Source organism: Clytia hemisphaerica, unplaced genomic scaffold (genome assembly GCF_902728285.1).
Source record: "Clytia hemisphaerica strain Z4C2 unplaced genomic scaffold, Clytia hemisphaerica genome assembly, whole genome shotgun sequence".
Classification (NCBI taxonomy): Eukaryota; Metazoa; Cnidaria; class Hydrozoa; order Leptothecata; family Clytiidae; genus Clytia; species Clytia hemisphaerica.
This window is the reverse complement of record NW_027103917.1, coordinates 463,614-477,805: the sequence shown is the minus strand read 5'-3', so window position 1 is coordinate 477,805 and position 14,192 is coordinate 463,614. Positions and strand designations below refer to the sequence as shown.

General features: G+C 36.5%; 2 protein-coding genes across 2 annotated transcripts in view; one reads left to right on the top strand and one right to left on the bottom strand.

Annotated features, from left to right (window-relative positions):
• The window catches only part of LOC136809314 (ras-related protein Rab-36-like), a 31,178-nt gene that overhangs the window by 9,942 nt on the left and 7,044 nt on the right, over positions 1-14,192 (bottom strand). The window contains exons 6-7 of the mRNA XM_067065832.1: positions 13,849-13,900; positions 12,497-12,578 (exon numbers count right to left, since the gene is read on the bottom strand). Of these exons, the coding sequence (XP_066921933.1) occupies positions 12,497-12,578; positions 13,849-13,900 (134 nt within the window). The remainder of the gene's footprint in view (positions 1-12,496; positions 12,579-13,848; positions 13,901-14,192) is intronic.
• Positions 3,223-11,380, top strand: LOC136809315 (uncharacterized). The gene is made up of 4 exons (XM_067065834.1): positions 3,223-3,297; positions 3,817-4,192; positions 5,065-5,236; positions 10,792-11,380. The coding sequence occupies exons 1-4, from the start codon at positions 3,295-3,297 to the stop codon at positions 10,997-10,999; spliced, it is 759 nt and encodes a 252-aa protein (XP_066921935.1). The 5' UTR covers positions 3,223-3,294; the 3' UTR covers positions 11,000-11,380.

Below are 14,192 nucleotides of genomic sequence, written 5' to 3'. Positions count from 1 at the left end.
ACCTGGGCAGTCACGGTTGATGACTGTAGCAGGCTTGTTCGAAATGACAACGCGATGGTTCGTTGGATCTGTTCAACTCGTCTGGCTGATAGGATTTCGATGACCCAGCTTAGAGAAAGACTTGGTATTCCATGTATTGAAGACTTAGTTTCCCAAGGTAGAGTTCGTTGGTTCGGTCATGTGCAGCGTATGCACGACGACTGTTGGCAAAAAAAGATGCTCACTCATGTAGTGCAAGGGAAATATGTTGGCAGACCAAAAAAGAGATGGTCGGACAATATCAATGCGGACATGAAGTCCCTCAATGTCAACATCGACCTGACAAACGATCGCATTGCATGGCGTACGGCCATCAAGAGAGGAAGGCGTCCAACCCCAGCTGCTGGGAACAACGGACGTTAAACCGTGCAGTAAGTAAGTAAGTAAGTAAACTTCTGCGATGTGAGGTGAGAGTATGAGGGTATGCGAGGAAATTGCATCCTATGCTACTTTAATGGGAAAGATTTTCGCGAGGATTAAATTTCCCGGTTAAGCTCATCTGCGCAATTTTATGATTTCGCGGGGCTTGATGTTGCTATACATGGTTATACATGTTGCTATGAATGGTTTTATCGGTTTTATGGTTAAAAGACGCAGGGCTTTAAGAAAGAGAAGTGACAGTAATCCCACAATTGCGGTTAAAAATTTATAGAAAATAATTTGATTATGAGGGGGGGATGGAGGATATAATTTTTGGAAATGTACCTCCCCCCCCAGACATTCAAAATTACCCCTAAATAGAGCAAATTTGCAACAAGAACATAGCAAATTTTGAAGATTTTTCACTACCCCTATGTACAAATATTTTCTGGAAGAGCCCATACCGCGATCCCGGTAATGTATGAATGTAAAAATATACTTATGTTCCGCTCTTGCTCCCAAGATAAGTTCAAATGGTAATCGCAATCCAATAACATAGCTAAAGACTTGTTACAATCATCCCTCAACATTTGCACCCCCCCCCCCATTAACACCAAAAATTCACTTCTTTGTCGGAAATACCGTGCTCACATTGAGCATTGATATTTCTTTTTCTCTAAATTTTCAAAATGTGAGATAATCCTTTTTTGGAATCTACATAACATTTCCGATCCAACGATATATGATATGACCATATTTTCAGAGATGACCTGTAGGCCAAAATTTTTTAGCTGACGTCAGCAGAAAATCGGCTGAAAAAGGGGAAAAAAGGCAAATTTTTTTGGGCTCCCGGACTGAAATCGTTTATTTAGGTCTAAAGTAGGTCTGTGCAAAATTTCATGCTTTTTGCAAAAAGTGCACAATCCCTTCAAAATCTTGCACCATTGGCTTACACTAGTATAGTTACCTAAAGAAACTTTGCAATAATAAAGCTTTCGAATTAAACCGCTGAAAGGATATCAACACTAAGACTAAATATCTTTAATAGAATAAGGACATAACATGATTACCCGAAGAATCTAAGGGCCGGTCTCCACTTTTGCGTGAAATTTTGCTTGAAGAAAATATTACGTCATAAAAAAGTTTTGCGCGAACAAAAAAAAAGTTGAAGGAAATTCTACTTTCTTAATCCGTTACGTCAATTTCGACCAATGGAATTGCTTCATTTTTCAACCGACCAACCTTACAAAAACACCAAAAAGTTTTTTTCATTTCGCGCGAAAGTGGAGACCGGTCTTAAAAGAAAGTTGACGTCAAAATTGGTATTAAGGAAAAAACATTTCAGACAATGAGACATGCAAACAGACAATAACGATGAAAGCGTAGGATGTTATCCTTAATCGGATTATCAGAGAGTTGCAGAGTTTTATACGAGTTTTACGTCATCTTAATTTATGTTTCCATCGATACCGAAATCAAAACAAGGAAATGTTAGAGAATGAACATACTATATAAATTTCACAGATATCATATTCTTTTACACACTAGATAGGCTGGCTTACTGCTCACAGATTTCCCGTGCAAGTGTCTAATTTTTAGATCTTCGTACGTTCAAATTTCAAAGCAGTCGAATTTCAAAACAGTCGAATTGCACTTTGGACAATCTGAATTGATAACAAAGGCAATCAATCAAAAGGCAGTTAGAACACTTAAAGGGTTAATAGAGATTGCCGATAACAAGATGACGGACTAGTCAGCTCGAAAACTGAACACGCGTCCTTTTATACGGGAAGCCTGATCCAGTCAAGTAGTTAAAGATCAGTGATAAAACCCTACTATCTTAATGTGGTTGAACATAATAAAGTTTGTAACTTAGGGAAGGAATTTATGTGTACGTGCTTCTCACACAAACGTTAGAAAATGGCGGAAGATCAACTATCTTAAAGATTTTAAAATATTTTAGACCCATGTTACTTTTTATGACACCGTTGAATTCTTTTGTCATTTGTACATACCAAATTTGACTTTAAGCTATAATAGGCCAGAGAACCTATGAAGACTGATTGTCCTGTATTATCTAGATAAGGTCATAGATTTATAAAACCCGAAGGGCTAGATGGAGTGCTTTAATCTCTTCCAAGCAAAAAAAATGTGAATATTGCAAAAAATATTGCTGCTATTATTTTCGAAAACCCACGAAGTTTCTGATTGGTCAAACGCTGAAATTTCCTACCTAACCTCGGCACACTTTTCAGCAAAAGCACGATATCTAGCCCTTCAGGCTTTATAAATCTATGGATAAGGTGCGCCCTCATCATTGACCATTGACACAATGTGCTATTTCTAAAACCCCCATATTGAGGGGAATCGTGCCATTATCATAATAAACGGGGATAGGATATTTTACGTGGATAACCTGATGACCTAGCACTTTTACGTTAGTCTTATGATCATTTTCATAGGATCTGCACCCGGCTAGCGCAGCTACCTATAAACCTACCTATAACCTCTAAGACCGCTCGGCTATTCAGGTTTCTGGAAACGCAAGAAAATCGATTTTAGGTAAAAACATTGAAATCTTTTTTGAACTTGAAAAATCGAACCACTGTGCGGATTTGGGACAGGCTACCGAAAATAACGTTGAAGTGTAAGACCTGTCTAAAATCATTCGTGACCCTTTGTCCCTTTAGTATGCACATAAAATTAAGCCTCTTTTAAATGAGTAGCTTTAAAATAAAGTAATTAAGATTTAAAATTAAGTATTAGAAAGCTCATTAAGTATTTTATTGTCTACTCAACAAATTAAAAGCTTATATATAGAAGGGAGTGTCAGACACTAGTTTGCAGATCAAGATCAACTGGCTCTGGTTAAGGAAGCAGAACTCTACGTACAAAATGGTAAGGTTATATTTGTACTGAATTCTCGACCTCGATCCGACAAGGCTGACACATAAAATTGTTTCATTGTCGGTGTAACGTCGGTGTTCTTTGGAAAAAGGAAAGTTAGAATTTTTTTTTGAATGAGTTTGAAAAGAGAGACCGGAAAAAGGATATTTTCAACAAGGTTTTTTTTGGCTCAGTTTGAAAAGAACCTGATATGTACTTGAGGTTTACAAATTTTCGCGAACATAAATTCTCCTTTCCTTCGAAGCATAAGCTTTTCGTGATTTAAATTAATCTAAGATTTTGAATAAAATTTGCCTTTAATTGTGACAAAATGTTAATTAAATTCGACAGAATGTCACCTTTGAATTGATTATTTTCAGCTCTTTATATTATATTTTTCCTGAGCATGAATTTACTTCCGCAAAAATGGCTAAAAATCGCGAAATCTTGAACTTTTTGTAAAAACTTGTACGCCTAAAGAAGAATTTTCATTTTGAAATAACTTCTAAATCCTATTTCATCTTTCTATAGAGAGTAATTTTCGCACTTTGTTTGTTGGTTGTCTGTGCAGTTCAAATATCCGACCAACATAGAAGACGACCTGGCAAACCGATATTTAACCGCCGGCGATGTCGTCCTATTTGTCGAAGATGGACCTATCAGTTACGTAGAAAATATCAACAATGTTTGAGCGAATCTGGTAACCTCCAAAGTGAAGTTGATTCTCTTAAAAATGCTTTAAACTCGACAGGTTTTGTTCTCGAAATTGCTCCACAAGATATTGAGCCACCAACGGCTGATGAATTGGAATTAGTGCGAACTGGTTTGATTGATACATTACAAAACATAACTTTTAATTCGACAGGCAATGCAACGTTACCAGGGAAACGAAAACGAAGATCAGTCGGTAAGTTAAATTTAAGTTTCAAGATGTTTAAAAATTTTAATGATTTTTGATTTTGATTTGTGTTTAGGGTCCGTAATTTCATCAATCATAAAGGCTAGTTCTTCCCATGACCTAGACCGTCGAACAGTATTCAAACTTATTCCGTCTCAGACAAATTATACCGTCTCAGTGACGGTAAATAAAGAGTTCATTTCCGTCTAAAAATTGGGCCATTCCATTTTATATCTATACAGGGGGTGAACGAACATTTCCAGGGGGTAATTCGAGAAAAATTTCCAGGGGTGTTTTTTCATTTTTCCAAGGGGGTTAAAAGTTATTCTAAAATTTACAGGGGGTAAAAAAACAGATTTTAGTTCGTCCACCCTCACTTTAAGGCATCAAAAGGATTTTTCCAAGGGTATTTTTGCAAATTTTCCCATTTTCCAGGGGGTATCCACACATTTTCAATAATTCTTTTTTAATTTGAAAAGGTTTGTCCACAATTTCAAGATTACGTGCTAAATAGCTATGTAAAATCCGTTTTCCATCGAAAAACCTTGGTTTGACCACTGATCAATTAGGGTGGAGGATAAGCGTTGTTTGAGTATCATGTGATATCACTCAACCGTTCGGTCTTGCACTGGTACGTCTGCACCTAGAACGGTAGCCGCCTTGTCTTAAACCCAGGTTGCCACCTTTTAAAGGCAAAAGGTGTTAAAAAACTCCACATACCCAGCTATTATAATGAGATGAAGCGCAATCTCCTCCAGGCAAAACATGACTCAAAATTTTATTTTATTTTGAGAATTTACTTAAATTCACTTGAATCTTAAATAAAAAAGTGTTCAGTAACTCAATCATTTCAGAATCTAACAATATGCTTTGAACTTCAGACCAATGTCCACAAGATCGGAGACAAATTCTGGCAACTATTGATATGTCAACTGGAATACCTCCTGGTAAAGTGAACACAGAGTTTTTGGGTTACACTGATTCTCTTGGATTGATTGATTCAAACCTAATTCACTCGTGCGCAGAATGCCGCTATCGAATCAGGATAGAAGGGTAAGATTTTCTCATACCGGGTGACCCGGAAAAAAGTATAAGGGTTTGATGGCCAACTGCTTTTGTCATTGTAAAGAGGAAAGGAAAATTTAAAATTTGGTATATAATTTTTTAAATTAGTTCAGTGGTTCTCAAGTTTTTTCAAAATTCACGTTCAAAAAGGTCCAAAAAACACGTCAAAAAAAGCAGGTATCAAATGAAGCATTTTTTAACATTTTTCACTTAATTTTGTTTGAAAAATCGCTCAGAAATACTGTTTTCCTATTTTTCATCATAATTTTAGTTAGGATAATTGATAAAAATTAGCTGAGATCATTTAATTGAGTCGTAAATGTCATTAAAATAATGAAAATTTGAGGTTTTCTGCATAGAATTGCGTTAATTTGATACCCTATTTTTGACGACTATTTCAAAAGCAAATTTTGACTTCAAAAACTTATGAGAACCACTGAACCAATTCAAAAAGTTACGTAGCCATAGTGTCCTCCTGGGTTGGTTCCCCCCACTAAAAATCAAAATTTTTCTCCATTCCCCCCTCTTTTATTTCCCCCACCATATTTCAAAATTTTTCGGTTCCCCCCTCTTTTTTGAATTCCCCCAGCTATTTGAAGATTTTGCGGTTCCCCCATAATGGTTAACATAAAAATGCCTTAAATCAAGTTTGAAATTTTGGAAAGCTTGAAAAAATAGCCTTGAAAGTGCTGGAAAAATGAAATTGTATTGAAAAGTTGGCTTATCCCAAAAGATTTGCTGATTTTATTGCTTAAACAGGTTTTGCAACAAGATCACCTTGAGATCAGTGAAGTTCCCCCAGTCAAAATCTCCTAAATTTATGGTTTTCCCCCCTCTTTATTTTCCCCCAGCAAATTTCAAATTTTTCATTTTCCCCCATACTTTAAAAAAAGGGCCAAAATCAGAATCCCCCCCTTTATAAAGGGGGGGGGAGGACACTATGGTACCAAATGTTAAGTTTGCCTTCCCTCTTTACAATGGCAAAAGAAACCATTTAAAATTATTTCGGACACAGTTAGCCATCAAACTCTTATACTTTTTTCTGGATACGCCAAATCTTTATACCAGGAATAATTCCTATTTTAACATATTTTATAACACCCCCGTGTCACAGACCCGCTGGGCACCCCCACCCGCTGAAAAAAAAGTCCAAAATTTTGTCCCCGGGAAGAAAAACAGGCTAAATTTGCCTCCGGGGAATCCCCACTGAAAGCCTTTAATTTTTCTAGATCCCCACTAAGTAGCTCTTCAAAATTTTTATTTCCCCGCCCGTCCCCACTGAAACTTGAAGATTTTGAGAAAACCCCGCTACCCGCATATGCTCAAAAACATCAACAGAATTTATGCAAAACTTTAGTTTGAAAACTTATGTTAAAAAACTGCTAACTGCTATTCTATCTTTGATTAACTCTTAACTGATAACCTTTATCTTTAAGACTGACTGTTCATTGTCAAGCAACTTCATCCAGCCAGCCAATTTTTTTTAACATCCAATTTAGATAGTCTACCATATTTGTTTTGATTTTGAAATACCTTTAAATATATATTTTGCACGCTCGCAAGCTAAGCGAAACAAACTGACAGGTTTCTTTACCTAAGTAGTACGCGTTCAGCTAGGCTAGAAAATCCCGATTTTTTGTTATGAACAGGCCTGTCTACAATGTGAGACACGAAAAACTGTTTACAGTGGTTTATAAACCTTTGTGCTCTTCATGCAGTTTTATGGAGTTTTGATGATTAAAATGGGTTGAAAATAGACTTCTGTTGACCCTGAGAATACTTTAATGGATTTTTATCAGTGTCAGTTTGATGTTTTGTAAATGAATGATGAAAAGGAAGACAGAGAGAAACAAACTTGGAAAACTTTGCAAGAAGCTGAGTCCTGTGCTGAGAGGGACATGTTTGTCTGGATTTATTTCTACCTCAAGAAAAAAGAACAGTCATAAGACGAAATTTATACAAGGGAGAGAATGAATATTGTCATTGTAGAAACTCAAAAATTATGGGAATGATCTGCTTTGAATCTTGTTGTGAGGAATTTTTGGAGGATTTTATTTTGTCCATCATGATACAGCACGACCCATGCCCTGCAAAATACAACAGCAGCAGAAGCATATGATAGGCTATCTAGTGACCAACAAAGACAAAATTGTTGAATTGATTGCATATGATACTGAACCTGTCAAATAGTTCCCATATCAAAGAGATTGTAAACAGACTTCTCAAGACCACCAGATGCAGACGATCTCAATCGGACGGAATCGACGATCGAACCAGTCGAACCAAATCGAACGCAATCGACCGATTGAAATTCGATTGTCGAACGCAATCGAATCTCAATCGAACGTCAAAATTCTGGGTAATATTCGATTGGTTCGATTGTTGTTCGACTGGTTCGATCGTCGATTCCGTTCGATTGAGATCGTCTGGCTTTATTCTTGCAGCTTCCCAACATCCAAGCTCTCAAACATCACAAGCCGAATGAAATTACTTTCGATTTCCCGTAGAAATTATGCGATGAACAATCCGGTTCGTGATCCGAATCGATGATCGAACGCAATCGAACATCAATCGAACGCAATCGAATATCAATCGAATCTGAAAATTGCGGTAATATTCGATTGAGATTCGATTGCGTTCGACAATCGAATTTCAATCGGTCGATTGCGTTCGATTTGGTTCGATTGATTCGATCGTCGATTCCGTTCGATTGAGATCGTCTGGAGACCATGAATGTGATTTTTGTTATCAAAATTATGAATCGGTCAATGATATTGATAATTTGACGTGCTTCTTCCCAAACTCAGAGCTCAAACACCAAACGACATTTCTTGAACTAACTTGGGAATATGTTTTAAATTCATTTTTGATGGATTATATTCCTGTTCCGCTATCATCCTGACATGCATATTCATGATATTCATGACGTAATCTTTTATACGGAAGCACCCGAGATAACCCGAAACTAGTGGCAAAATAACAAAAGACTAGTGGCAAATTTTGCCACTAGTTCCAGATTATTTTGTGTCCGTATAAAAGATTACATCATGAATATCATGAATACACAAAGTAAAGAAACCCAAGCTATGATTTAAAATAAGTACCAAGAATTCATTTGCTTGACTGAGAAATGTTTTTCATTTTTTTTGGAATTATTGTGAATTATTTTATTTTTTGGCTGGTGTCTCTTGGAATTTTAAATGAAAGTGACATAAGGAGAAATGAATGTAGAGGCATTATATTACTGTTTTTCTAGTTTTTACATTTTATTTCATATTTAATTTTGTTGAAAAATGTCCATAAGCTTCATCAAAGCTTGATAATAGATTTTTATTTCTCAATTAACAAATGAACAACTTTGACTCAAAAAAGCTTCAACATAACTTTTTTTTTCTCTCACAGAGGTTTTGATATAATAGATTATACACAAAATTTCCAACAATTTTCTTGTTCATCTCTTTTGTATATTCTTATGGCTCTCTCCCTTTGTGAGGCTTGTGATATTTTCATATTTTTTAATAGAAAATGTGTACATTATTATTGTTGAGATACCTATTTATTCAAAAAATGAATGGATTTTAAAAGTAATTGTGAAATCTTTTCTTTTTCTATCATAACTTTTTTATAGCTATACGGTTTTTAATTTTATAAGCAACGCAGTGCTAAAGGGGTCAGGCCTCACAATGGCCTAAAAGCAACTTGGCTTTGGAACTCTAGACCTGAGTATGAAAAATTTTTAAACTACTAGGAAACCCGTTATTTTCCTTTTCCACTCTGAAAAGACCCTGAAATCTTGCTATATTACGACCAAAAAACTGCTTTTTTACTGTCAAAAATTTGAAATTTGAGGCCATATTTAGCCAATCTAGAGGGTCCTATTTTCAAAAATTTTCTCGCCCGTCGGCCCCAACCATGGTGGCGCCTCCTTAGACACTTATGTAGCCGTTACGTCATAATACCAGAGATACACCACTCTTTTTGAATCCTAAACCCCCTGTAAACGTAATCAAATACAATCGAATCAGAAAAAAATAAGGGTAATATTAAATTGAGAGTCCATTGCTCGATCTTGTACCATTGAGCTAGGCTGCTCATTAGGATCATGGTATACAAAATTTATGTCCGAGATCATGAGGACGTTGATCTCATCAAATATATATGGGAACTGTCCTAGGAAAGTAGCCACTCCAATACAGCTTGTCTATTTCTTGTTATACAGTGCCGTAGCAACTGGGGGGCAAGGGGGGGCTATGCCCCCCCCCCCAATAATTGTTTCAAAAATGGTTATTTTGCAAAATGCAAAGTTTTTCTTGTTTTTTCTTGAAAGCATTTTGTTTTGAGTCTGTTTGAGTGCATTTTCAAGCATTCTAGAGCTTAAATTTTCAAAATTTCCCCCCTCGGGCCAAACCATGGTTGGCCCTCGCGGTGTCACTAAACTTCAGCCCCCCCCCCCAATAAGAAAATGCTTCCTACGGCACTGTTATAGCTGTCATGTTACCAAATAGTTGCTATTCTACCCGTTCAAGATGAAAGGTCTATGTTTGGAAATTTTGGTCAAATGAACTTAGGGAGGAAATGATATATAAGTAATTCAACTTAATGAGCCTCATTGACCCAATCAAGACTGCGTGGGAGGAAAGAAAAATGTTATTATGCATTATGCATATCCATATAATTACATACAGATTGAAATAAAATTGCTTGCTTATCACACTTACTGTACTGTTTCAACAAACTTGGAAAAAAAAGAAAATTTCGAAATCCCCACTGAAATTTTTATTCTAATTCTGTGTCCCCACTGGTATTTTCTGTCTTTGAAAAATCCCCACTGGCTTTCCAAAGAAAATTTTTTATCCCCGGTGAAATTTTAAAAGCCACCGGGTCACTGAGACAGGGGTGTTTTATAATGGAGTTGATAATTATGAGTAAAAAACTCGCTTATGTTATAATTGGAGAACATCGTAATTTAGTAAAGTTTATCAAAAAGAATAAGAGTCTTTAAATCCTTTTTCAGATAAGAAAAAAACGATGCCTTTAAAGTTTTGCGTCACATTTCAGATAAATCTGGTTAAGTCTTTTTAACGAGATATCAAAATTACAATCAAGGTCAAAATATATTATTATATATTCGGTTATTTTAACGTTTTTCAAGATTTAAAGTTCCGGCGAGAAAGTCCATTTTGGGCTATCTCTTTAATTTAATCGAATATTTCAATTTGGGATGGGTTGGCAGACTTCCAGGCTTTATTCTGAGCCTTATTGGACTATTTTTGAACTTTTGGATCGACTCACACCAAGTCTTAAGTCTTAAGTCTAGCGTTAAAACCCTATTTTAGAACACTTACAAATCGATTGTGGTTTCCTGGGGGGGGGGGGGTTACCCTTTTTTTGCCGAAAAGAGTTTACAGTCGGTAGAGTTGCCAGTTTTCGAAACTCTCCCGCAGATTTTTTCCCGTATACTCCCATAACACCATACCACCATATTTTCCCACCTTTACTATCACTGTAACGGACGATAACATCGTCTACAATTATTCTATCAGGTACATTCCAGAAGTTCACCAGCACGTCATCTGTCTGAAAGACACCAAACCATTATGTATGGGTGGAATTGGACAATGTGCAAAATTGGAAGTTCTCACGCAAGTTTACAACCCTCAAGCACGTGATATTAACAACATCGTATTCAATAAGGGCTGTTCATGTCAACAGTCTGAAGTATGGAGTTTTTTAGGAGATGGAAATAACTGACGAACATTTTGATACAAAGCGATCCAATAAATTTTACACAGTAAATCACAATACCATTAGCCACGTAACCTGCACATACACTCGTAAATCCTTGCACAGATAGCTGCACAAAATACACCTATTTACCACATATTCATATAAAGCCCGGAAGGCTAGATGGAGTGCTTTGGGTCAAAAGTGTGCCGTGGTTAGATAAGAAAGCCTATCTAGGTCACGTAACCATACAATGGAATTACAGCGCTTGACCAATCAGAAGCTTCGTAGATTTTTAAAAACAATAACAACATAATTTTTTGCGATATTCACTTTTTTTTGCTTTGAAAAGCTTAAAGCACTCTCTAGCTTTGCGCTAACCAGTTCAGTAACATATACCATATTATATTTCACTTATAACGTTCTGCCATGAATTTTACAGACAACCCTTGCGCTAAAAGAAGCATGGAAAAGACTAGGTTCGAATTTTTACGTTTGAATGACGTGAAATGTCCAAAGCCATTTCATTGGCGGATCGTATTTTGACGTCATTTCTTTTTACCTTTGTTAGCCCAAACCCAATCCTTTTAGTAGAGTTAAGTTTACCCTGGTTAAATGAATATTACATTGACGCATGCTCATTCGACCCGGGTAAACTTCGCTCTCGTTCCTAATCTAATTGTTATAGTAGGCAAAGAAATGGGCAGATTCTGCTGTTAGCAATTGAAATCTTTGTTTAAAATTTATATAAAATAGTACCATTTTTTATAAAACTGCTTTGTATTGTATAAACTTTATTACCGTTTCACTCGACGGTGTGATTTTCGTTACGGATTGTAAGGGTGTTCATACTAAAATTTGGGAGCGTTTGGGAGCAAGAAAACGGAGCAGTTCCGTTCCGATAAAAATAGTGGAGCAAAACCGTTTCGATCTGTTTTGCTTGCTTTGCAACGTCTTCTGTTTTGACTTTTCCAATTTTGACGCTCACACTCGTTTCGGAACCGTTTCGTTTCGGAGCGAAACGGAACAGTAACGTCTGAACATGGTCTTATTGACGTTAGATGGACTTCCGAGATATTGTGAACCGAAATAAGTAGTAGTTATTGTAAATCTACAATGCATAAAAACATTATAATAAAGCTTTTAACACCGTGGAATTCTTGATTACTTTTCTGATTTTTTTCCGTTCCTTACTTTCCAAAACATTTGACAAAATTTTAAAGGGATAATCAGATGGTTTGAGTGAGAGATTTAGATTACAGAAACCTTCTGTGGTCCTTAGTAAAACCTCAAAGTATTTTTGTGTAATAGTATTCTAAAATCGAGATATCAAATTTTGAAATTTTTGAAAATGGGTTCTTACAGGGTTTTTACTTAGTCATTACTTTTGGCAATTTAGCAATTATTGAGTTCTAGAGAACCCCTTAACCATGTTAAGAAGGTCATTTTAAGAAAGTCAAACCTCGAAGCCCCTTTGGATTCATAGTTTAAAAAGGTAACTATACAAAAGTTTAATTGTCATACCATTAGATCCAATTTGTTTCCAATCAAAAAGATCTCAGGCGTTGTATTCCTTGTTTTGTCCAGAGCGTCATTCAACCAATTGCTTAAAGAAAAGATAAAAACTAGTAAAGTAAGTCTGCAAACACAGCTGACCACAGCAGAGGCAGCCCGAAGGCTCCTCTTTCGATAGCTATCTACCCGAAGGTAGGGGAGGGCGCCACTCTTTCTCCCTGGATTGCTCTACCCTTGATCCTTATCTTAATTGCTGAGCATCAAGCAGAGGGCATCAAGTACCATTTTGAGAATCTTCGGTATGACCTGGCTGGGGGTTGAACCCATTGAGTTTCAAGCCCGAAGAGCACCCATTGAGTTGAAGCCAACAAATCCTACCAAAGTTGCGCGGCCTTGAGCGACCCGCCTGGTTTTTACACAAATGACAGATTGAAACTAAAATTTACCGCCTAATTTTGAAAAATATATCACTCGAAAACAAAGGAATTGCTAGATTCAATCCGTCATCAAAAATACGGCGCATATTTTAAGGCTTCAATTTTTCTTGCCTGAGAAAGGTTAGAGATTGACCTCTAGCCCTTCGGGCTTGAAACTCAATGGTTGAACCTACAACCTCGAGAACCGTAGCCGGATGCTCTACCACTGCACCACTACTACGACCCTTCGACCCTGCTTGGATCTTGTTTTTTTTTTTCTATTTTGACAGGACCGGTTCGTAATTAAAAATTACCTTGTTGAAAGAGCTTTTTATTACGAAGGTAGGTAATATGTGTTAGTTTGAAATATATTAACCCTTTTTTTCACGTAGATATAATATACTTAGCAGTTTTACGAAAATTTTGCTCTGCATTATAATAAACACGTTGAAATTTATAGTACGGAAGGTACAAGCGACACTGGAATGGCCCTTTATTTCTTGAAGTAGACTTCGTTATTGTAATTTACAAAAGTTTAATGAAATATCTGAAGATATTTTTTATGTATTTGATGAAAATCCTGGTTTTTCAAATAATGAAAATTGATAAGAACAAAAGAGTGATTGTAATGCCTTGGAATTCCATTGTGCTTGGACGTTATGCTGACAAGCTGTATACCGAGGAGTAGATAGATAGAGTCGATATTTTACGTGGATAGCCCAGCAATCTAGGACTTTTAGCCAGTTATTCGATTGTTTCACGGGGTCCACGTCCATTTGGCTTGGCTATCTATGAACTGAACGGAACATCGGAAGGAGCGGGGATTCGAACCGCGAACCCCTGGTTTCAGACGCTTACGCCTTTGACCACTCGACCATCGCTCCTGCCAAATGTGTAAAGTCAAAACTAAAATCCTGCTTGAGATTACATAATAGCAAAACTTACTTTGTGGCATGAAAGGAATGAGGATCATTCAGGTCAAAAACCACAATCACAACTGAAAAAAAAGAAAACGTTATTAGTAGGGGGCCAATCCTTAGGCCCGTACGGTTTAGACAAACTTTGACGTCAATCGTACTCTATCTGACAGAATTTCAAACTTTAGATGGCCGTATTTCTTCGTGCGTTCGAGTATCAGACTTGTTGTAGTAAACTTTTTTGCGCATCATTTCATGCTCTTTCCGATCATTTCTTTCAAATTCGACTTTTGAAAAACGTCAATTTTTTACCCATTTTTTACCCTTACAGTTTTGTCTGTAAACGTCAGTCTTTTAGTGATAAAAACTTTT